A 24,592-nucleotide genomic window follows, 5' to 3' on the forward strand; every position below is an offset into this window, starting at 1 on the left:
TAAAAAAAAAAAGCTAGGTTTGAAGTCTTTGCATACCCTGTGTAAACACAAGTGACAGCTTCTCAGAGCCGTCAGACTGAAGCAGGACCTTGTGACCCACCAGTAAAAGCAGTTCCTCCTCACATGCTGCCCTGGCTGGCCACAGAGAAATCAGAAGATATTTTTGTAACTATAAGGAAATTTATTTGGGGATGAGACTTTTCACTACTAGAAGCCAGACTCTAAGCTGGCTCTCAGGCTCTAATCACACTTTTCTTTGGACAATAAATTTCAAGTAGCACTTACTGTCCTATTTTTCAAAAAGGAATGATGATGACAAAAAATAAAACAAAAACTATTACCTAAATGCGTTAGTTTCAGCTGAAGCCATCTTCCATCAGAAACCATAGGATCCGATACAACAAAGTTCTCCCTAGGGATGTTTATGAGTAGAGTAGCTCAGTGCTTTGTATACTAGTACTGCTGTATTTTGTCTCGTATCAAAAAAAAAAAAAAAAGAAAGAGTTTAACTGCATGTGCAGCCTCAGCCCTCAAACCACTGCAACATGCTTCACTGCTCACCCAGAGTCAGCCTCTCTTCCCTTGGGAAAAAAATAATAATAATAATAAAAAAAAAAATCAAATGCCCAAACCAAACATAACCAATGCCACACTGGTTCAAAAGGAGAAAGTTCCTCCCGAGGGCTGACGACGGGCCTGGGTCACTCCTTAGCATCCTGCTCCTCTCCCTCCTGGGCACCATCTTCACTGGCCTCCTTCTCCTCTTTGCTACGCTTGTTCTTTTTGTGCTTGTGACGCCGATGACTCTCCCCCTCCTCGCTCTCATGTTGCTTGCTGCGGTGGGAAAGAAAGGGGAGAAGAAAGTTCCATCAGAGCCCACATCAGCACAGCTCTGCCATAGCAGAGACCCAAGCGCACCGACTCTGCGGCATGCGTGGGGACAGAGCCCTTTGATCTAGGATCCACAGGAGGCAGATCACAAGTGCTGAGGGCATCTCGGTGCCACGGAAAGGCTTCGTCGTGTTTATTTGGGACAATCTGATATCAGACGTGGCTGAACCAAGGGCAGGTTATGCAAACCGCTGGAGGTGGTTGCTTTACACCACGCGCTGCAGCAGCACACGGCACAGGCAGGCAGCCTGCTAGACAGACTGCTGTCAGAATAATTTTTGGAGTTTTTATAAGCAACATCTCTGTGTCCTTCCCACTCCTAAAGGAGGTCTAACAGTTTTGTCACACCTCAAGCTTCAAAGTGAAGCACTGAGGCTGCTGAGAGGGAAGAGTCTTAAATCTGAAAGGTGTCTGAAACTTTCACTCCTCCGAACATCTCGGCAAAATCCCTGGACTAGAGGCAAGAAAGGGATCCATGCAGCTAGAGAAACGTGGGTTTCCTAATGGGAGGCAGATCCTGTTTCTACTTCTGCATAAACGACCTGGCCCTTCACCAGCTTTGTGCTTTCAAACTCCTTTATCTCCTCATCCAGAGCTGTTTTCCAGATGCAGCTGGATAGCTGTGGATGTTTATACAGGATTTCTCTGATGTGGGAGAAATCCCAGCCCGAAGTATCTCCGACCAGGTTGTGCATGCCTCCTGCCCCACGCTGACCACAGCCAGCTGCGCTGCGTACGCACCGCGTGCCTGACAACCCACACACCCCGACATCAACCTCTGTCTCCCAGCAGGGAAAGTGCGAAGGTGGGAGCTCTGGTTTTGCCCACGCTGGTTCTTGGCCCCTCCTGGGGAGGAGATTTTCTGCTGCTTCTAAAACATGCAATTATTTCTTCTCACAGGTTGAAAACTAAGTGAGCTCTCTAGAGCGGACCGTGGTGTAAAGGTAGCAGAATTAAAACACAGCACGGAGTACAGGAAAAAGTAGATAAATTTATCATAGGAAGACGTACAGCCACAGCTCCAGGAGTGGGGACAGAGTGAGGTGTAGAGACAAATTCTTACCACAGCTGGAATACCAGTTTAGCAGCAAAGACACCTCACTGGCTGAACCACTGAAGCCCTGGCTGAAAAGCCCCTGGCTTCAACTAATTTTCTGACTTGTTTAATAAATGGTTTCACAGTCATTAAGGGGGGGGAGGGTAGAGAGGAAAGAAATGAGGGAAAAAAAAAAAAAGGCTGCTGCCTCTCCTGAACACATCTTCAGCCACCTTGTGGACAGCAACATATCAGTGGTTTATGCTTGAACAATGCGACTGTCCTTTAATATTTAAACAAGCGTCAGTGATTTCCTTCAGACTGGTCAATCTGCAGTAAACTGGAAACTACAAGGAAACCCCTTCATTTTCCTGCAAATGCCTTAAAGAGGCTCAAATCTCACTGTGCCTCAAGCAGGGACTCTGATAGGCACTCCAAGCGGCCTTAAACAAGAAGTATTCCTCCATTTACTTTACCTAACAACCACTTCCCACCCTACCAATTCCAGCAAGACAGAGGACATCTATGCGTGGTCTAAAGAGCAGAGGAAAAGTCACCTCATTCCCACCTCACGCAGTAGCCCAGTTCTGTAAACCGAGCTCTCAAGCGGGCTCTAACACTGCTTTGAATTCCTTCCTCTTCATGCAGTCAGGTACCTAAGACTGGATTTCAATTCTGCATAGAGGAAGCTGAGAAATAACCCTTAAAGCTATTGGTTTGTTAGTCTGGTATCAGCTCAGCTTCCATTTGTTTTGTATTCAATTTTGATTATGGTCCTGGCCTTTCTTCCCATCACTTTGTTTCCAATCCTTCAGTAATCAGTCCTTTCCCGAAAACATTCATCTCCTTAAGGAGGAGAAGAGCCTTTTACCTCCAGCCACTATGGAGGAATTTTTCTGATATCAATTTCAACATAAGGGTAATTACCTACAGAGCTGACATGAATTTCATCTAAAAGAAGGAAGTAAGTTGAAGGACCAAAAAAAAAAATAAAAAAAAATAGAGCAAGTTTGTTCAAGTCATTACTAGGACGTAAGCTGACAGCACCTGAGCATGGCCTCGGACCAGACCTGTTGTTTCGCTAAAATGCTCTCACAGGAAGATCATCTGTAGCAAATACATTTTCTCCAGAAAAGCTGGGATTTTAGGACATCCTGCTCTGCTCCAAAAGTGTTTCACCTTTGTCCAGACTATCGCCAGCCTCGCTATCAGAAGCACTGGGCACAGAGCTCTGATTGTGCAGTGCTCAGCCTCCTGCTCCAAGAGGAGATTTCAGATTACAGGTCAAAGAAAGCTCTTCTCTTCTGCACAAGAACACACAATGTGAAAACCGATGCTTCTGTTACAGTTTCGCATTTTACTTTGCGTGTACTTTCTTAACAGCAGGAGCTATGCTGTTCTGATGTGATGCTTAACACAAGTTAACCTCTCCTTTGTCAACCACTGCTGCAATTTTGTCGGCAGCAATTTGACATCCTGCCAGCTGCCTTACTGAAACAAGCACCAAGGACTCCTCTCCCCATTGCAGACAGTCCTGCCTCCTGCCCAGGTACATGCCCAAGAGCACTTTCTCTGCCGGGCATCGTGTGTCAGGACATCAGCAGGTCCCAAGAAGCCACTATGACCCAGGGCAATCATTCACTCCGAGAACATCAAGCTTCTTGTCTGCAGCTAAGGTGTGTTCCCATCAACAGCCCAGTTCTACCCTCGGCAGCTCTTACCGTCTTGAAGACTTATGCTTGCTGCTCTCCTCTTTGTCTCTGTGCCTGCGTTCTCGGTGACGATCCTCTCGCTCCCTGCTGCGATCTCGACTCCGGCGGTAGTCACGCTCAAAGTCGTAGCTGCGCTCTCGGCTGTAGTAGCGGTATCGTTCATCATCACTTAAGAAGAGAAAGGAGAAGTGAGGCAGAGGAACACACCACTCACGGACCTGGAAGCCAGGAGCCACGTTTACAGGACTGTACAACCCCATCCTCGCCAACAAAACCTGTCACCTCTTACTCTGTCAACGGGCTGAGGTATTTGTGATGCTCCTGAACAAAACCTGTAACGATAAGCTGCTGCTCCTTATTGAACCCAAGCTGCAACCCCATCCCAGTTTCTACCCACTGTGAAAAACTTTCTCCATTTGCCTATTCCATAGCTCAGAAGCCCAAACAGTTGAATATCAGTGGCTTTCTCCCGGCCTCTTAAGTTTTACAGAATGTGTTCTCTGGATTTGCCAAGGGATCACCTTAGCAGCAGGCATGTGGCCAACGTCTCAGGGCTTTTGCCCTCATGGTCCTTCCAGAATATATCCAAGACATCCAGCTACCTTGTTCAGAAACAACAGAAACATGCTCCTCTTACCATTCTGCCTCCCCTGGTGCTGGACTTTACCTCACAACACTACTGTCCCAGAAAACCTGTGATTCTTTTGAGTAAATTAGACTAAGGGGCTATTTTCCTCCCCATGAGTTCAAAAGCTCAAACTGTGAGTATCGCTGACATGGTCTTTCCGCCAACATCTAACCATCTGCCCAAGGCACCTCATGCAATCCACATACAGGAGCGGGGACGATGTACCCCAAATTCAGATACATCCCACACTCCCCTTCCCTCCACATCTCCTGGTCCCTATTCAATTTCTGAAAGCCAAAATCTAAAGGGTTAACCAATCCCACTGTGGGAAACAATATTCAGACTCAGAGAAAGGAAGTCTGAAGCGTCGTCCTAACACTCATGGAAACAAGCTAGACAAACAAATGTCCAATATCAATCATCTGGGAGTGCTCCAAAGGACTCCACTGAGCACGGCTACTTGCCCTGCTTTGGCAAGCGTGACCTTAGAGGTCAGCACGCTCGAAAGCACCCAGAAATGCTAACAATGTGCTCAGGAGTGCTGATCACAGGACTTGGCGGCAGTATGAACCTGCTCAGGAAGTGTGGGCGTCTGAGATCTTCAAACTCTACAAGTTTGTCTTCTGTTCTGTTCCTCCTCCTTCCACCCACAGTGCCCACAAGCTTGTAAGGAAAAAGAAAAAAAAAAAAATTTTTTTAAATTAAAAAAAAAGGTTAGGAAAACGTTGTCCTATTTGCTCAGCTCCTGGGCCAGGAAGTTCCCCGAATGCGCATTCTGACCATGTTTTGAATGACTATTGGTACTTCTGAGCCTGAAGCCTGCAAAACATTGACGCTGCCTATGACGGAATGAAAAAGTGATGGGTTTAGAAAGAGTCTTTGCAGCCTAGCCTTCACTTTAGGTCTCTAGATCAACACTGGGAGGCTGAGAGCTTCCTTTCCCGAGTGCTCCCAGCACTGCTGTCGCCCGAGATCCCGTCAGTTCCCACCAAGGTGGGTGTCTCCAGCACTGCTCGCAGAAACGCCTGGTTCAGGATTTACATTTCAGGGTGAATGGCACTCCTTGCCCTGAAAGCCTCCGCAGGAAAGCAAAGCATGGGTGGTTTTTCCTTTGATCCGACAGTTACATTTAGAAGACAAGAAGCAGCAGCTTCTATGGCCGACGTTTCACACTGAGCTGTGAAATACCCAGTAAACAGAGAGGGGCTATTTCATTCACTGGCCTCACATTACAGATGGGAGAGCAAGTGTAACTGGTTCTGCTGGATTTAAACAAAAAAAAACAGGCACAGGAAATCAGCCAGTGACATCGGCTCCTAGTTTGTCCTCTAGTTATTGATCCCAAGTATCTCTTCCCCAGACATTTCACAAAACTAAACTGGTGTAAATCTATAATCCCATTCCTTCACCAAACACCTTCTTGCGCTCCAGGGCAAGGCCAGAGCTCCCTCCTGCGTAGCCGTGAGCAGAAGCTGCCGAAAAAGAGCACTCACTTGTTGTATTCACTAGTGGTCGGAGTGCGGTCTCTGTCTCTCTCCCTTTCCCTTTCCCGCTCGCGCTCCCGCTCCCTCTCCCGCCTCGAGCCCGAGTACTCCCAATGGCTGCTGCTGGAGCTGCTTGTGCCTTTGTCCACCGTCGTCACCCAGGGCGTGTGGGACGTGGAGATGGGCGGGTAGCTGATGAAACCTGAATCTGCAGCGAGAGAGCAGAATCCCTGTTCATCTGAAGCATTAAGAGCATCCTCCCTGTCCCTCCCTTTCCACGGGTACCCTCTGGAGGCACAGCTGAATCCAAGGAGACAACAAGGGCCCAGCTCCCTCCTCTCCCTTTTTACTTTCAGCAGTTCGTTACAAACACATGAACACCTTTTCCCTGAGGAGGACGCAGCAAGACCAAATATTTGCACACCTTGCTGCAAAATCTCCCCAGCCCCTTACACAGCACATTACTGCACGGGCTGTGCGCTGCCCCAGCTCTTGCTCCCTACAGGTCCCGCTGTATAGGACATGCTAGAAGGTCTCCATCGAGAAACGTTTCAATCCACTCCTCCCAGACATCCTGGCTTAGAGGGCAGAGGTGCCTGCAGTGCTGAGGCACCCCTCTCCTGCTGCTCAGCCAGCCGGGGTTAGTTAGGCCTAGGCCCTTCACTACCCCTACAAGGTCTCACTTCTCACCAGGCACCTTCTCGCCTAAGGTGGCACCTGGGGAGGGCCGGGGACACCAGCTATTAACCAAGGATGCCACTGGACCAGCCCAGAGCCACCAGCACTTCCCCATCCAGATGCTGGCCCACTGGGGCCTGCTCAGCCGGACCAGCAGAGCAGCACCGGCTGCTGAAAACCTGCAGGTACGACAGCGCTTGAGGCGCCTGTTTCTCAGGAAGGCCTCACGCTGCCCGCTCCTCCAACCTCCTCCTGCGGAGGAGACGGCACGGTGCTGCCTGCCATTCTGTCTGCTCAGCACAGCGAGGAGGTGCTGCTCCAAGCGCTGGTCGCTAAGGAAATGGGGAGAAGATGGGCATTGCTGGCAGGGCTGCGAGAGGGAAGGAAAGTTGATCAAATTCTGGCACTGCCTCTTCCATTACAAAACAAAAGGAGACAGATGCCTGTCTGTGCCTGTAGGCAAGGAAGGTGATAAAGTGGGGGAGGAGGGCATTCAAAAGCTCAGGGAGGAGATGTGAGCTGATGGTTGTGCTTCTCCCTGAGGGCAGGGGGAAAAGGAAGAGTGTGAGGGAGTGCAAGCAAGTATGCCTGCAAACAAGCAGGAGAGCCTGTTGCTGCGGTGCATGGGGAAGCTTCTCTGTTGCTGGGTATCTGCACTGAAAACAGGGATCTGAGGCTTAGCACTCAGCTACAAAATTGCACTCACCATTGCTGCAAAACACTCAGCTTTCCAAGCACCTCGTGGTGTAGCCAAACTCAGCACGTACGTCTAGTGACTGGGGTAGCTTGGGGCACAGGCAAGACCCCAAAGTTAAAGCAAGCATGATGTCCATCAGCTTAAGAAAAGTCTAAACTACCAAACGCCAGAGAAGAGCGAGATAAGCAGTTTTGTTTGTTATCTTCAGTTCTCACCTGCGGAGTTGTAGCCAAATGGAGGAGGCTGCCTGTTATTGTAGCTGGCTGGCTGGCTTTGGAGAGAGAGAAAAGGATGCAAGTTACTACCACCAGTAACCCCTTGCAGTGTGTCCGTGCTGCAAGTTTACCCCGTTTTTTTTTCTGAAGGGCTGTGGAACATCCTCATGGGAAACCCACGGTTTCAGTGAATCTCCTTCACTTTGCATTGCAAATTATCGGAAACGCATACAGGTGCAGTTGCTTTGCCACAGCTTCTGACACTGCTGTCACTCAATTGCTTAATTCACTCAATAGCCCTCCCTTCTGTCAGCCAGGCAGGCTTCCTGGGAAATAACCAGTGCTTACAAAGCACCTGGAGAATCTTTATAGAAAACATCTGGAGTAACGCAAGGTGCTATCAACTACCCTGCACTAGACTGAAGCGCACGTCTAGATTTTATCGACTCCTTCCTGTGTCATGAATACGATAAATCAAGGCAAATGCACCAAGGATTCCCTACAGACTCTGCTCTCGCCTCCCACCCCAATCCAAGACCAGACTAAGAATTCCTAGCACCGATTTTAGACTTCTCCCTCCCTCCCTCCCTCCGGAGGAGCTGTACCGAGGGCTCAGCCCAGGTGTGGTCTTACCCATCCAAGGTTGGAATAAGGAGAGCTGGTGGTGGTGCCAGAGGAGGCGGGAACAACCCTAGACACAGAAGCGTAAGTCATCACAAAGATCTCACAGCTTGCCATGAGGGAACAAGGCTTCATTGCTGGTTACAGTTAAAAGCAGTTAAAGTGCCTTTTCACTCTAAACAAAGCCCTGTTTGAAACGGAGTAATTTTCCTTCAGGGTTGTATCTCCTACCAAAATTAAAACCCTAGAGCTGTGTTAGTTCTGTAGGGCTATGGAAAGGAAAATAAAGGAAGAACTACCTTCTATTTCGGCTTATTCATCATAAACATAAAATCCATTAAGGAGTAAACATTAACCCTTACAGTCCCATGGCAGACAGAAAAGTCTGGTTCTTGGGATGTAGACATGTTGCAACTACAGCACAGCTTATTGCTCCACTGATTAAAATGAGTAACTTCGTCTCTTACATGTAACATAGAATTCACCTGGTTTTGTTTGTTTTTAAAGAAAGCAAATTTTCTGAGCACATATACATTTAAAAACCACGAGAAGACACAGCACCAACGATGCAGAGAGCTGTCTGAAAGGTCTGCCACTTTAAAAACGGACCAAGGCCAAACACGTGAAGAGTTATCATACAAAATCACAAGGCAGTATCTTCAAGAAAGTCGAATTAAGCAGAAGCTTATGAAGGCCACTTCCAGAAGTGACATAAGCCTTGGAAGCCAAAATCCTCAACCTTGACCAATCTGAAAGTGAGAAGGATGTGCCGGCTGCTTCTAAGGGAACTTCTTAAACTTGTACCCATAACTATAAGCAACCATTATTTCTATAAGCAGCTACCAATGCCAACAAGAACAGACTAACCACCCCTTGGCTTGACTTCGCATAAAAACTCCTGTCTATTATGAAACCAAAAAAAGGAGCGAGCTGTACTGACACACAAAGGACAGGAGTCATTTACACTGAAGCGAGCAGCTCCAGGGTCCTCTCCAAGTCCATGGAGACTGAGCCAGCATAGTCAATTAAACCATGGGGCAATTCATCACCTCCGACTGTGAACACCTAAAATGGGTCAGGAGAACCCCTCTCTAGAAGCCTTTCCCTGCAAAAAGAGGTAGCCTGAAGTCTCCAGCTCAGGCAGTGGAGATCTATGCTGCAAACAAGCTGGGGGACACACTTAGAGGCTTTTTTTTTCCCCCCCTCCTTTTCCTAAAGTCTTCCAATAAAATGCAATGCCCAGAGCATTTCGATCACACCTGCTCACCAAGCGCAAGTACTTCAAAGTAACTACTGTTATAAGCACCTAACTCAAATGGTGGTGGATCATCATCATTACCATAATTAGCAGGTATTCTCCCTCATCTCCCTCTCCAACCCAGTTACCTGAAGTGGAAGCTCTTTGCCACAGCCTGGTCATTTCGTCCACCTCGCTCCTCCCAAACAACTTTAATCTAAATGCACTTGACTAACAACTGGGAGCTGCAATGTCTACAGTCAAGATCAGTTTGCATCCAGTTCTCTACAATACAGTTCTTCTAAATCCCAGCTTACGATGGGCAGGTTCCTACTAGTGCAACAATGAAATCCAGCACTGCAATGCTACTGTACATTGAGAGGAGTATGAAAAGTGACATTTTAACTAACAGAGGAATTTTCTCAGTCTGAGGGACAGCCCAGCTAGCGTCGGTTTCCATATTTCCATTGGGGAATCCCAGGGCAGAGCACGAATACAAAAGCTCGGACACAAGTGCTGTGAATCAAGTCCAGCATGGCTGACACACACTGAGGACAAGCACATCAAGTCCAATGGGCTTTAGGCGCAGACCTTTGCAAAGCAGACAAATCAAATATACAGTATAACACAGAGGCAGCGGCCTGACGGTATGTACGCAGTCACCATCAGCCTTGGATTCTCAGATACGCAACATCTGCTCAGAACTATTGCTCCAAACGGTCTGCTATACAAACAGCTAAATTTGTTTCCCCTGGACTAGGCAAAGTTTCCAGGAGGAAAAAAAAAAAAGTTACAGCTCAAGAAAAACTCGGTTTTATAGTAGTTCTGAATTCGTGGAGTTCTTAACTTATGCACAAGATTGGTCATTACATTTCTTTATTAGTGTTCATTGCCTCTACCACACACCGGGAGTAAAGGCTTCTGATAGAAATGGCATTTGTTCTGCTCAGTCTCATACTCCAAATTCCTATACAAAGCACCAATTTGTCACTCAGACTTTTGCTGTGCAAATGCCATAACAAGAATTAAACCTTTTCAAATCTAATTAAGTGGCTTTTGCCATCTGAAGTTCTCCATTTCACTTTCTAGATTGGTCTTCAGAGACAGAACAAGACAGTTATTAAGAAGCCCTACAGATTATTATTTAGGTCCAGATATAAGATAAGCAGCTAGAGTTCAATGCTGAGTTAGAGTTTATTAGCCTTACGTTAACTGTGCTCTCAAATGGGTCTTGGTGTCATCCTATCTCGTGTTAGTTCATCCAAACGCTCAGACAGGGCCATCTGCCTGTTCAGAATCACTGCTGTTATTAAGTTAACACCTACCTGGAATAGGACCGGGTGGTGGCAGACCTATGGAAATAAACAAGCAAGCAAAACAAGTGAGGACAACAGGTAAAGCACCTCATCTCTGTACCTCAAGCTAAACCTAAAAGCACACTTTTGAATAAATTTCACATATTTGAGCAAACAGACCAGCAGAAAAAAATGGTGCTATTAAGCAGCAACTGGCCTACAAACAATATCATTTTCCCAAATGATGATCTCTTTACCTTTATGTTATAATTTTAAATGTTGCTGCTGTCTTGCACTGGAGAATTCCTTTTTCCAAGTGTCATCACACAAACAATTGATCTGGCCTTCAGAACAACCGAAGAAGCTGGAGAGGAGAACCTGCTACAGACGCCAGTGCGTCCTTTTGCTTGTTTGTTGTTGGCTGTTTTGGTTTTGTTTTTAAAAAAAACTTTCAACAAAACGTCAAACACAACCGCATAGTGAAATCAGACATTCTGGTCAACAACCAAAAGAAAGAGTGAACAATTTATCTTGATTCTGCCAATCATTTTAATGAAAAGCAGTAGGAAAAGCTGCCGTGGTCCAGCAGTGAGCACTGCAGTAATAATCTTCCTCAGATTAAAAGCCTTGACTGTATTTTTTATTCTGTATCATCTTCTACATGTGGAGCCAGTGCAAAATATAGGAGTTACTGCACGATGTGCTCCTGGCGACTTCTCAGAAGCCTGGCTGCTGCCTACAGGACCAGGGAAAGTCCAGAGCACAGCCTTCGCTTCAACCTCCGTGGACTATGAAAGCCAGAAGCAACAGGGGCACCGATGTGACTCGCGTTGGATCAGAGGATGTGCAGACTTAGCAGGAAGCAAGGACAGAAAGATGTGTCTTAGGCTGTGGCCAGTATGTCTGTGAACTTGCAATGAAAAGGGTCAACACAAAAATGACCCTACGCCCCCTGGAAGACTACACAATTTGGCCTTTTTAGTTGCCAAGTTCTTTGCTCTCTCCACCAGTGCTGCCCTGCTTTGCCTGATGCCCAGAAGGAGTACTACTGGCCTCCATGTTGCAGATGCATTAAGAAACTTTGTGGAAACTGAGAAGAGACAGCGAAACGTTCTGCAACATGGTGCTCAAGACAACAAAGTAGAAAAAAAAATTAGAAATTTTACCTCTGTTATCTCAACAGGATTCAGGACTCAGTAACTGCAGGGGCAAAGGGCCTTCCGGCAGACACAGGACTTCTCTCCACAGCCTCTTCTCAAGGGCCACGTGCTCTTAGCACAACACAAATCCATCTGGCTACTGATAAGAGCACACAAACTTGCCAATGCTGAGGGCTGACCACACCCAAGGGGCTAGAAACCCATTGTAAAGACCTCATTTATATTATTTATATGTCGCTTTTAAAATGAAGCGCTGCTTTAACACCTGCACTGGACACTAGACTCTTCTAGGAGCAGTAAGAATTACCCTGCAGTGGTGGCAGGTACAATAAAATGCACAGAAACAAACACAGAAAGATGCAAATCTTGGTACTGCAAGGCATAAACCAAGAACTGACCTGGATTAGGAGGAAAGTTGTTTGTTAGAGCTGCTCCTGCAGAATTGCCAATTCCAGCATCACCCTTGAAACATCTGGAATTGGTCATAACCAGACAGGATCCTGAACTAAACCACCTGCTGCTCTGACACAGGACAGCATTTCCCGTCTTCTTACCTTCTTCCGCAGATACACAGGAACCCCTTTCTTTACGTTTACCAATAAAGCAAATGGATCGGTAGCACCCAAAGGCTCTCTCACAGAAACAAAGCCTAGAGGTTTTTTTCAAGGAGGTGCTACTATTTTTTAAGTATTCAAGGGCAAATGTTAAATAGGCTGACGGAGACACTGAACAAAGACTGGCCAGGTCTGAGGACCTCGACTGTCCCACGCCATTTCACGATTACACCCTTGATTTCCTCCAAGCCTGGGACATCCTAACTTGCGGCCTCAGACTGCCATATATCGCTGTGTGAACACGTACCTGGAGGATGCAGGGGAGGTGGAACAGAAGTAACTGGTGGAGGAGGGTGGAGGAAGTGTGGTGGAGGTGGCCCAGCGAGCGGGGGAGGCGGTGGGCCTGCTGGTGGTGCAAACGGCTGTTGCTGAGGTGGCTGTTGAGGCTGTGATGGCTGCTGGGGCTGCTGGGGGGGTTGTGGTTTACTTCCGTGGTCTCCAAGGACCTTAGAAGGCAGAGGAACGAGAGGAGAGCATTTTAATCTCTTTGCTCCTGCAGCCAGGACCTCACTGTGCTGGCATGAAGAAAGCATATCACCGAAAGAGGCAGCACGGTGATACCTGGAAAGAGCAGGCTATGCTATACCCAGGGGATAACATCTTTTGGGGAGGAAGGAAGGCTGATCAAAGCAATCAACAAGCTTAGCGAGATATCTTAACGCAGAACAGCAGCGAGACTAGATTCTAGCTGCATGCAAGACCGTGCAAGATGGTTGGTATTTCAGCGTTATGAACACCTTTTGCTCATGGGAACTGCCAGGCTTCAGATTAAAAGCTGCCACATTTGAGGGTGACACAGTGTGCTTTTTTTTTTTAACCCAAATTTATCTTTCCTGAGGGCAGCAAGAGGCCAAATTCTGCTCTAGATTGTGCCCACATAGGTCAGAGGAAGACTGGATTCACATCTGTCTGACAAAAGCAGGTCATATACCCACTAATGCTAAAAGAATGCTCAATACGCAGAGATACCAGAACGACCTGGAAATACAGGTATTGATGCGTGGAAGTGGGAGCAACAACAACCACTTCCCAGCAAATTCCTTCTCTTAGGCAAACTCTTTTTAGGGCCATTGTTGGCAAAATTTGGAAAACTGACCACTACAAAAAATAAACAGACCACAAAAACACATGTAAAAACAAAACCAGGAATTGCATCTAGACAGGGGAAAGGTTCCGTATTGGTGGGTTTTTTGGTGAGTCAGGAGCGGTTGGTAGGAGGAAGGTGGTTAAGAGAAGAGTTCTCAGTAGATGGTCTTCAAACCCTACACATAGCACCTTCCTACACAGAAGCCAACCAGAACGTTATGGTCACACTCTGGACATGCAAGATCAGAACTGAGTCCAGTTTTAAACCCCAGGCTTTTATTTCTTATGATCCAGTAACACAAGCCCACCCTAAGTCTGAAGTGTGGGCCGCATCTAATGATGCTTAGACTAAATGTTACTTCAGAGTAAAAAGAAACACAAGCCCCAGGTAGAAGTCCTCCACTGCAGAACTGGAGAGTCCAACCTGACAGTGGAAGGGAATAATCCACTCAAGAGCCTCCCAGCTATGCGCCCCGGGGAATACTTTGGGAGAGCTGATGGGAAAAGGAACTTGGGCCTTACCGTTTAGATGGGAAGGCTAGTCTTTAAGGGACAATCTTTAGCTCCTAGCAAGATAAAGCTTTTAACACAGAAATAAATTCAACCTGCAGAAGGGAACAATACATGCATACGTCTCGATAGGGCTGATACACTACCTACTGCTTTGCAGATAGAAGCTGTGAGATGGGAGGTCAGGAATGCGCGGACATTTGCTCAGGGTTCACTACAAGTGCAATAAAATCAGAAATTTGTCGAGATGGCACAAAACGTTTACCTGAATTGGGTTTTCCTCAGAGGCATGCTTATCACGACGTCTTCCTTCTACTCTCCTAATGGTGCCTGCCTGGCCACCGATCACATCAATTGTCCCACCTAGCTTCCTAGTACAAAGCAGATGCATTTTTTTAGGCTCAAAGACATTAGAAAGAGCAGTTTTCCCCACTATTAAATGGACTTCTCTCATGCAATCTTTTCCACCAGGGAAATATCTCTAAAGGCAGCGCTCAAACTGGACAAGAGGTGAATGAGAAGTCCTTTTTCACTTTTGAGCAATCTGAGCTCTGCCGGCAGGGGTGAGCTAGGTCTCTCTGAACTCCCAGAAACATGACCCAAAGAATCACCCCATACGGGTGTAACAACATGGATCGCACACTCTGGTTCAGAGTTGAAATCTTTTACTCGCTCTCCGGATTTGAATAATCATTCCCAGATCAGGCTCAGAGAAAGTGAAGAATATTTATCAGAAGAAGCCTTTAATGTTATCAGCCCAGATTTTTACTCCTTTCTGTCCAATACTCCAAGTGTCGCTGATACATATCACTGAAGTTACTTACAAATTGGATTCTCAGACACTTTCTATCCCACCTCCCTGGGGTCCACTATGTCTGAAGGTTAAGCATCCCTCATCCTATATTCATGCAACAACTGGTTTGTCTACGTATGGCCTTAGATACGTTTTCCTGCAGTTAGGGCAGCAAAATGTCAGCACTTTTTCAAGTTAGCAGAATTTTCTATCTCAGTAGGAAATTCAGACAAAGTGGATATAAAAATGCTGGCTTGTTGGTGAGATAAAGTTATCTTTAAGAACAAAAAAAAAAAAAATCAAAACCCAAACAAGTTATTGCTAAGCCCATGGTTTCGATGCTGCTGAGGGGTACAAAGATACTCGTCTGGTCCTGACCGGAAGCTCTGCTGCAGGAACAGGACCTTGTACTTTCAAAACCAGACTGCAAGTTAAAATGGACAAAAATACTGTACAGTTACAATAGCATCAGCTTATTTTGCAGTGGTGTAAGTTTTCAAAAGTCTCATGAGACACGCATAACAGCTGGAAACAAACCTGACTGATCTGATGGCACAATGAAGGGGGACAGAAATGCCACCAAAGTGCTTAAATGCAAGCGGACTAAGTAGAGCTTTAAAGCTTAGACTTGAGGCATGCAGCTGGTTCTCTTCTCAGACAAAGTGGAAAGTTGGAATGCAAGGCTGATTTCTGCCAGACAGGTGTGCAAAAGATGTCATCTCAACAAAGGGATAGAAACAGCCAGACCCCAAAGCTCTGGCTCTTCAGGTTTCACATAGCTCTGTTTTTCTGAAGTTTTTGATAAGAAAAACCGTCAACTTCACAAGGTCAAAGTGGTTTTCCCAGCAGAGGCTGCCAATCAACGTGACTCAATTGTTTTGTTTTGTCCAGCCTTGTGGATCCCCTCTCTTGTTGGAGAAAATAACAAATTAGAAGGCATCAAGCAGCGTAGCATACAGCTCCAGAAACCAATAGCTCCTCTTATCAACTGCCAAACACGTAATCCACTTCCACTTAAGGAGGCACAGATTAACATCGTGGGAGTACGAACAAGCCAAGTAAGCACAAGCAGCCAGCAATGTAAGCCCTCAAAGCTGAGCTATTGGCCTGGTTTCTTCCACTCCCAGAGATGTGTCCCTTCAGTTGGGGTACAAGTTTCCCCCCCTGCGCAGCACTACACTGAGGCTATCACCAAGGAGAGCTGAATGGGTTGGGTGGGTTGCACAACCCTCAGGAGAGCGCTGCTGAAGACGACAGTTAATGAGTGACCACAGCAGCTCCCTGTAAAGTTTCAAAGCTTCTTCTGTTTCAGGCTTGAGGAGATCCAGATATGGCCCAGGTGGATCCCAGCTACCCCTGTGAAGAACATAGCGCACCCAGGTCTTGTCTACATCATCTCTTACCTATTAGGAGGAGGCCCAGCCTTCATGCGTCCTCCCACCAGAGCCAAGAAGTCTGTTTTGAATTCTGTTTTGATGATATTGTTTTCCACTTCTTTTTCAGCATTTCCTGTTCTTCCTTGCTGAACCTATGGAAGGCAATACAAACCACACAGGTTTAATGTCCTTACTTTCAACTGAACGTAGCATCAGAGACTAACCCCTCAGCAAAGGAAAAGGGCTCCCCTGAGGAACAATCACAGGGCTCTTGCCAACAAGCAACCTATTCTTCAGTCAAGGCAGCAGACACTTCTGTAAACTGGTTGGCTATTCCAGCCTCAGCCTGTGGACCGCTGTCTCCCGTTACAAGTCCAAAAGTGTAATAATGTAGCCCTTAAGTCAAAACTGGAAATAGCAATACTTGCTGTATTGACTCTTTGGCTGAAGTTGTGATTAACGGCTGTGGGCCACCTGATGGACTTCTGCAAAGGCTGATGGCCAAAGCAGTCTCCAAACACAAAAGGCAGCCACACAACTGCAACAGTCAACAGCAACAAGCAAAACAGCCATGGATGCCCAGCTCCCCTCTCTACACCTCTCACATCCGCAGGATCTCCCAACCAGACACCCCTATAGCTGGGCAGCCTCAAAGTCAACTGGAAATTCACTCATATCTTGCTACTGTAGTGGTTCAAACCTGTCAGGTAGTCGGAACTGTTCGTTCCACAGAGAAAAGATTTTTTGTAGAGAGATTTAATCTTTAGAGCTACATTTTTTGTGTTTCTCACTGAAAGGAACACAGAACAGTTAGGTACTAAGATATCTTCCGCTCTTACACTCATCTCTGTAATTACAAAAACAAGTCCGAGGTTTATTGTAGCCACATGCAGGAGCAAGATGTCACCTACCGTGATCTTATTTTCAGTGCTGATGGGAGGAGCAGGATCCAGTCCAAGCTGAAGCCGTCGCTGCTTTTCACAATAAGCTTTCCATGTTTCTTCATTGAATCCGTAATTAAAGTAATCAGAAAGATCAGCACCTGACAAAGGGAGTAGAAGTTAACCCAGGGATTCTAGCAGACTTGCATTCTCAAATTGCCCTTTAACTATTTAAATGAAGAGTTCAGAAAACAAAAATCTTCTGGAGAGCACAGCTTGCTCTTCGTTTCACTCTGTCAGAAAGCTGCTGCCTGCCACAGTGGATGGCTGCATCTTTTGGTGGGAGGGGGACCACAGCCCGAAGAGCAGTGGGACCATTTGGGACACAGAATACAGCACGTATGCAGGCTATCAAGAGAGATGCTTCCAACCACTCATTCACCAACCGGATTTTTTCAGACCGGTTTCTTGCAATTGTCCAAATGAGTCAAGGGCTGGGCAGAGCACAGGAATGACGGTTCCAGCTACCACCACAAAAATGGGATGGTGCCACAGAAGCTTTTTCTTGGCAAAGCTGAGCCAACACGTTCTGCTCCTGACCATCACTGCCTTCGCTGTTTTGAGAAGAGATTCTGGGACTCATCCATTTCATGAAAGAGGGCTAAAGTGGAAGTTTTTTATTGATACGTCTCGGACTACACAAGTCACTACACTTCAGTCGCGATCCTAACTACAGCTTTCCAAGATCGTTATCTTACTTTGACAGTCTTCTGTGAAATGTGCCAATTCAGCATGAGCTCTTCTGAACGACAGTGGTGGCCACAAAGTGCTTGCCAAGAAAACGTAGATGCAGAGGGACAAACATAGCTGCAACTGACTCTGCAAGGGACTCCTAACAACAGGGAGCACAACAACGCGTCTCCGAGCCCTGCGGCAGTGTCCCTCAAACATCCCCCTTGCAAAGGCATTCCTAGATAGACTAATTCTAAAACAAGGAGCTGATATGTAAGGGCTAAGCAAAACACTCTGCCTACGCTAAGCTTGGATGTATATTGCGAGGTTTAAGTTCATCTCCTAGGTAGGCCGAAATACCACCCAAATACGCAAACTGCACCAACGCAGATTCAGCAAATGTACGTGACATGTACATATCTATTTTATCAGCCTGCGTTTCAGCCCTCAATCAGTTCTTCCACACCATATTTCTTCCTCCTCTCCCTCACTTAGAGGGATACCAACCTGCAAAAAGAAACCTGAAAGGCCGCTGAGTAACAAGCTACTTGTCACCTAAAATAAAGACAGAGGCCACACCCCTCTGCAGACATCTGCCCTCTATTTGTACTGCAGTGCTGTTTTAAGGCTAGCTGGCTTCATTTTGGTCCAGGGACGTCACCACGATCACAACGGTTTCCAGGCTTTACCTCGGAACTCAACTTCATTGTTTTCCTTCTAACTGATTTTCTCCCGAGCCCCCTCTTTCGCACTGCACAATCAATGGGAAATCCCCTGCAGAAGAGAGGTCACGTTTCCCCTCACGTCTGTACTAGCTACTAGTCATCGCAGAGTGCTTCAGCGCTGGTCTGATACCGTGACACCTCAATGTAGGTATTCGCACTGTTACGTACTCCCATGCCCTTCAGTTCAGATGGATGAAAGCTACCAAAACAAGACACCCTTAGACAGACAACAGACAACCTTATAAAAGCACTATTTACTTAGCATAGCAATATTTCTGAAATATAAATAAAGTGCAGGGGCTGGTGGGGAGGAGAATTATTTCTGAGAAGAGTCAAGTGGATTTTTTGCTTCAGTTAACATTTCATCATACCTTGTTTTACGAGAGCAGCACAGCAAAAATTTGGATCTCTTTGGTTCCTTCATTTACTTTCATATTAAATTCAGATGAAAACCAGAAGTTTATTTGTAGCATCCTACAGCTGTCATGCAAGAGTCACTTTCGAGTGGAAGTCTCCCTAATACTAATCAGGAAGACAAAAGGACCGTGCAGGTATTAAAACCTGCCGTGCAAAGTACCACTTGTCTGGACACACTCTAGATAGTACTGTCCAGAAGAAATACGCAGGGACTGCTCACTCATAGTTATGCACCTGGAGGCAGAATCTAGCAAAGAATTAGGAACTGCAGCTTTGCTAAAAGGAAAATCCTAGCCTTTCTTGTCAGAGTAGATAGTGTTTCCCTCTTCCCTTTATTCAATTGTCTGCAGCAGGAGAATTCAACACAAAAAGACGGCTTTCCTATCACGTGGCAATCCCCACCATCGCTGCCCTCTGCAAGGGGTACTTTCCTGCAGAAGCGTGGACATCCCCAGGACCCAAACGAGAAGGGTGAGTGGGGATGACTCTGAGCTTGGCCATGGCGAGACAGAATAAGCAAGCTGCCATGCATGAAGAGATCACTCCATATCATCAACAGCCAAATCTTCATCCTACTCAATCGACTTTAAGGCCAACAAACATTATTGCATTGACATCAGCGCAGTATTTTCTGGAACTAGGGAACTAATAAAATAGAATTATTAAAAAGAAATAGTTGTTCCCTTCAGGGAGGTTAAATTAATATAGTAAATGCAACCCAGTTTTAGGCAGAAGCATGGTTTGATCAATCGGTAAATGTCACGGATTGTCTAGACAGGCATCAGAGGCCAAGCAATATTGCGTTGTTCCAACCTCCCTGTTCCCTGGCAGCAATAAATGGACAGAAATTACATGTGAAATTAAAGAAAGAGAACTAAAACTGCAGAAAATGTTTACCACAAGAAACTGTGAGGCCCCACCTGGTTTCCTCCATGGTTTGTCTTCAAATGAATCCAAATCCACTTCTATAACAGGCAATCCATTTATATTCCCTGCGGCATCTAAGTCAATACCTTTGGGCTGCAACTTGGCTTTGGAGAGAGAGAAACCGTTACTACTTTTAATGCAATGCCTTTAATCCACTAATTTGCTGAGCAAATTACTCCAGTCAAAAATAAAGCGCTACTGTGAATTCATTGCTGGCTTTACAGCACGTAGGTAACCACAATTAACTTTTTATTAAAAATTACTTCAGTCACTCTATAACTAAATAGCCAGGGTATACAGCACTTGCAATTGAACAGCAGAGAAGCAAATTCAACCCAGATTAGTACTACAGACAAACGCAGTAAATGATTAGAGCATGCATGAAATTTACCCCAAATGAAAAAAATCTATTTTTCTCCCCATGCAAAATATTTATTTTTCCCCTCCCAAGATACACACATTTTCTCATAACAAGAAACTTTTCCAGGACCAGTCTTCAGTGGACCATGTACTACCTGGAGTCAGCAAAAATCTGTTGGGTACAGAATCTTCACGGGGAATTTGTTCTTATTTTCTCAATCAGAAGATAAGTCATTTGCATAAAGAAATTAATGGAAGGAAGTATATGAAGCCCATGAAAGGACAGTCTCATGTGTGAGGACAGAATCCAGGTCTCAATATACAGTACAAACTAAACTGAACGGCAGGGACAATTTCACGTGCAGAAATACGCATAGCTGATACTCAAGGCCAGCGTTTGTTTCTTTTAGTATCTTACACTGCAGGTAGCTCAGTAAACTGACCACAAAGTTAAAGCTCTTCTCCAGGCAACTTTGAATGTTTGGCCTCAGTGCAACAAATACAGTTTGGAAATATTCTGAGTTTTTTTACTATAAAAGTAATAACCAATGTATTTTTTTCTAGCTTAAATAGAATTATAATCAGTTTATTCAGTGACGGGCAATTAAATCATTCCATTGTACCCTGGTCTGTCCTAGGAGCGCTTACCCTTAGGAAACACACTTACTATTCCTTGTTTAAATATGATGCACTAATTTTATATCCTTCCAAACAGAGACCAAGATCTGCAGCTGCTCCAGCTGTCAGTGCCAGATAAATGAAATATTGCAAAAGGTGAAGGATAAAAATAACAGCAATACCTGAAGCAGACGCTCCATAGCCTCTACCCGTTTTTAAGTTTAGATTCATAGGAGTTCCCCTACATGGAAAAGAATCACTACATTGGTATTTGAACAAATTACTTGGCTGAAGATTTTCATGCAAAAATATATTCAAGCCCTGGCATCTTCAGAAGATGCTTACTTCACTTGGGTATATTCGTGCCTCTCTATGATTTTTAGGACCAAGTCTCAACACCTTAGAAGCGAGATTCATTTGCCACAGAAGTTTCTCTAACCCTACTGAAACCCAGCAAACACACTCACTGACCAACAGAACACGAGAGGATCGTCTTGAATACAAAGGGAAAGGTTATTTCAAAGAGAGGTCGTTACCATTCCGCCCAGGAACGTACTCGGTATTTAAACGGCTCTGAACAACACGGAAATCACAGCTGCACACAGATCACAGAATGAGGAGAGAAAGGCAGAAGCAGCAGATTTTGAAAAGGATGTCTGCAAAATCGAGTGAGCTGCCAACGGATGGAGCACTGCTATTCAGCGTAATCCATCAGACTGAAACCACCTCTACAACAAGAGACGGAAATTATCCATAAAGTGGAAAAATTAGAATATGCTGCAAAGCACGCGTAAGTCATTTCCTTAAGAGGAAAGGCTGCTAGCAGCAAGCAAAAATGCTTATTATTTTTATTCAATGTAAATTAGGTAGAATTTTAAGCCAGTGACATAATTTCCTGGTTCGCAAATCCAGCCTCACCATTTCTGAACCATGAAAAATCAAAGACAGTTGAAAATTAGTAAGTTCACAGCTTATGCAAATTCTTATCAATAGATTTTGGTTCTTGAAGCTTTCACAGATGATGAATTAAATGTAACTTCCCACCTTTGATTTTGCCCGATGAAGCGCAGTAATTATTTGGTTAATTTTCCAACAGCAGACCTGTGAATTACCATTCCTATTTTACAGATGGATTCTCCAAACAGCAATTGCAGGACAGAGCTGCCCATCAGCTTCTAATCCCACTCCGGTGTTCTAGCTGTTACTCCCACATCTCCCAGAAGACAGATCAGCTCTCAGCCCCACTTGCAATCCCAATCAATGTGCTAGAGTTACCTCGGATCAAAAATCGACACCATAAGCAGCAATACATACATGTACGACGGTGCTCCTGTTTTAATGTTGCCGATAGTAACTTTCACGTCATCATCATCACTGTCGCTATCGCTGTCATCTTCATCATCTTCACCGCTTGGAAGGGCCTAGCAACAATAAAAGCACACAGGAGCTCATTAATACATAAAACCGGTAAATTCCCCAGGACAGTAAGCCAAGTCTTACAAAGCTTGTATGATGAAGGACTATTAGAAAGAATGATTCTGATACGAAAACATAACTTTCTACCGCTCTCCAAGGCTATACAAAGTTGTCTCTGGAAGCAAAAGCCATGGAAGTAGCCAGCCTTCAACATAAACACACAGGTGCCCACAAAGAAACTGCTATGTCCTTTGAAGGAGTGACCCTACGTGAGAATCAGGGTAAGGTTTCTGAAGGTGAGGAAGGTTTAGCTTGGTTCTAAGAATTTCATCACATCCCACAGTTCTTCTCCTCTACCCTTTCTGAAAGAGCTAGGGCTTTTCGGATCCATCTCCTTCACAGGTCCATGGTGAAAGAACACAACCACAAACAAAATCACCAAAATATATTGACCAGGCTTCACCTAAGAACCTTGGAGCAAATATTCTCTCACCACAACTTTTGTGGTAGGAAGCTGCTGAGGAGCTCGGCTTGGCTTATTTAATACAATCAGTTCCCAAGTCACTTAACTTTACAGCTGCTGATCCGACTCCAGTGCAGCACCACTGCTGGGGCACAAAAGCAAAGGAAGGCTTCCAGACTTCCAGCAGTGCAGTTTTGCAAGATGCACGAGCTGAATTAACACCTCACAACTACAAAAGGGTATGAAGAAGGTGTTCCAAACCCTCCCTCCTTTTCCATGGCACATGGATTTGTCAGAACTCTGCGTGAGCCCTCTTGACATACCACAGTGGCAGAAAATAAACCCATCGAAAAGACTAGAGGAAGAGCAGGTGGAGAAGCAAGCCTCCTCCTACTCTTTTCAGCACTGAGCCACTAGATTGTATTCTAAGAGGTCTGAGTCTGAATCAAAACTGATTTCCAGCACTTTGGGCTTTCTTTCTCAGCATTTCCCATATTTTACTGACCCTCGAGAAGTCACACGAAGTACTGAGCTGGAGGTAACATCATGTGCTGCTTTTCCTGCCAGAATGCAGCATCAGAGGCCCCCATTTTTCTCTTCAGCGGGCAGAAGCAATCCTTAGGTTAGGGTCACTACTCACCACACAAGGCAGGCTGAGAAGAGGAGCCTGCTGCTGTAGTTAGCATTGGGCACGGGCTATCAGTACACTCCCACAGTATAAATGTAATGTATTGGGCAGTACCAGCATCTTTACACTTACAGCTTTTTATCCGTGAGTATCGAGAAGCACAAAACCAACTAGATCTACCATTTGCAGTGGAACACATACATGTTGCGACATCTCTCGGTCTTCACTGCCAACGGGCCGGTTCTCCTGAGGAGCATCTTGCAAAGGATGAGAAGATTCTGCATGTCTAGTAAATGTGAAAGAGAAAAGAAAGTGGACAAGCCCAATCTAGAGGTTCACCTATAAACATTTCTAACGCCTTCATCCAAGTAACTTTCATATAATGGCTTTATTCATGTAGTGTGTTTATTCTGCTGGCAATTAGCTCAACTATACGACAAAAAATTAATCATCCTTGCTTGGCTTTGCTTTTGTTGGAAAGAATCAGTTTCCAAAGAGCGCCTGGCAGCATGGCTGCTCAGCCAAACACCACTCAACAGCTAATATCTAAGTGGCAGCTGTAATAGCTGAAAGCTTTGGTCCGGCACAATCACAGCTGATAGGAATAAGGGCACAATAAGCAAAACTTCACCCTGTCCTTAGAGGATGCTAATGATTATACGTACATTTAGTAAGCAGCAAGCACATCTGTCCCGTAGAAATTAAGGGAAAAACAATTTTAGTGTTTCTACAAACAGCTTACATTAATGAGCAGTTAAAATTCAAAGAAGAAAAGGCAGATAAATATCCACCCAGTCTTCTAATTCATTACAGATTAGTCCTAATGCCACAACGATCAGGTTCAGATTTACATCCAATTAAAGAGTTTGTACAAATGTTAACATTGTTCATTGCGTTAGCCAAGCAAGAAAGTCAAATTGGTATACACATGCTAGAAAAGAGTATGCTAAGTGTTACAAAACCAAAATACAAAGAGAGATCATTTTTCTTTAATATCATCGGTAAAACCTAATACAACTTCAAAATAATTCTGGCTTTTCAAAAGAGACAATTAGAATAGACCAGGAAACCCAATTCTCCACCAGTACTTTGAGGAGACATTGCTATTAATTTAAAACCCCATGGCAGATAATATATGTACACAAGATTATCTTCAAAAAGAAACATACGTAACAACAGAATCCAAACACCGGTCAGATTAAAGCCATTTCAGAGGCGACAGGAAAGGAGACACCAAACAAGTAAGCCAAAAGATCACACTAACACAACTCAGAGAGCAGTTACTGAGCATAAAAAAAGAACAAACAAGAACAATTTGAGCAGTTCTGAAGCTCCCGTATATTAGAAAAGCCCCACATATAAAGAAACTCAACAATCAAGCCAAGATCAAAA

The 24,592-nt window shown here is 45.2% G+C and overlaps 1 protein-coding gene across 1 annotated transcript in view; it reads right to left on the bottom strand.

The window, feature by feature from the left end:
• Positions 1-701: 701 nt before the first annotated feature.
• The window catches only part of LOC104167603 (pre-mRNA 3'-end-processing factor FIP1-like), a gene marked incomplete at its 5' end in the record, with an annotated part of 25,813 nt that continues 1,922 nt past the window's right edge, over positions 702-24,592 (bottom strand). Inside the window, 14 exons of the mRNA XM_009707909.1 lie at positions 702-834; positions 3,649-3,807; positions 5,761-5,959; positions 7,342-7,397; positions 7,975-8,032; positions 10,525-10,551; positions 12,516-12,714; positions 14,130-14,235; positions 16,061-16,185; positions 16,945-17,075; positions 19,709-19,819; positions 20,876-20,934; positions 22,008-22,114; positions 23,402-23,486. Coding sequence (XP_009706211.1) covers positions 702-834; positions 3,649-3,807; positions 5,761-5,959; positions 7,342-7,397; positions 7,975-8,032; positions 10,525-10,551; positions 12,516-12,714; positions 14,130-14,235; positions 16,061-16,185; positions 16,945-17,075; positions 19,709-19,819; positions 20,876-20,934; positions 22,008-22,114; positions 23,402-23,486 — 1,555 coding nt within the window. The remainder of the gene's footprint in view (positions 835-3,648; positions 3,808-5,760; positions 5,960-7,341; positions 7,398-7,974; positions 8,033-10,524; positions 10,552-12,515; positions 12,715-14,129; positions 14,236-16,060; positions 16,186-16,944; positions 17,076-19,708; positions 19,820-20,875; positions 20,935-22,007; positions 22,115-23,401; positions 23,487-24,592) is intronic.

This window comes from Cariama cristata, unplaced genomic scaffold (assembly GCF_000690535.1).
Source record: "Cariama cristata isolate BGI_N322 unplaced genomic scaffold, ASM69053v1 scaffold11359, whole genome shotgun sequence".
NCBI classification, from domain to species: Eukaryota; Metazoa; Chordata; class Aves; order Cariamiformes; family Cariamidae; genus Cariama; species Cariama cristata.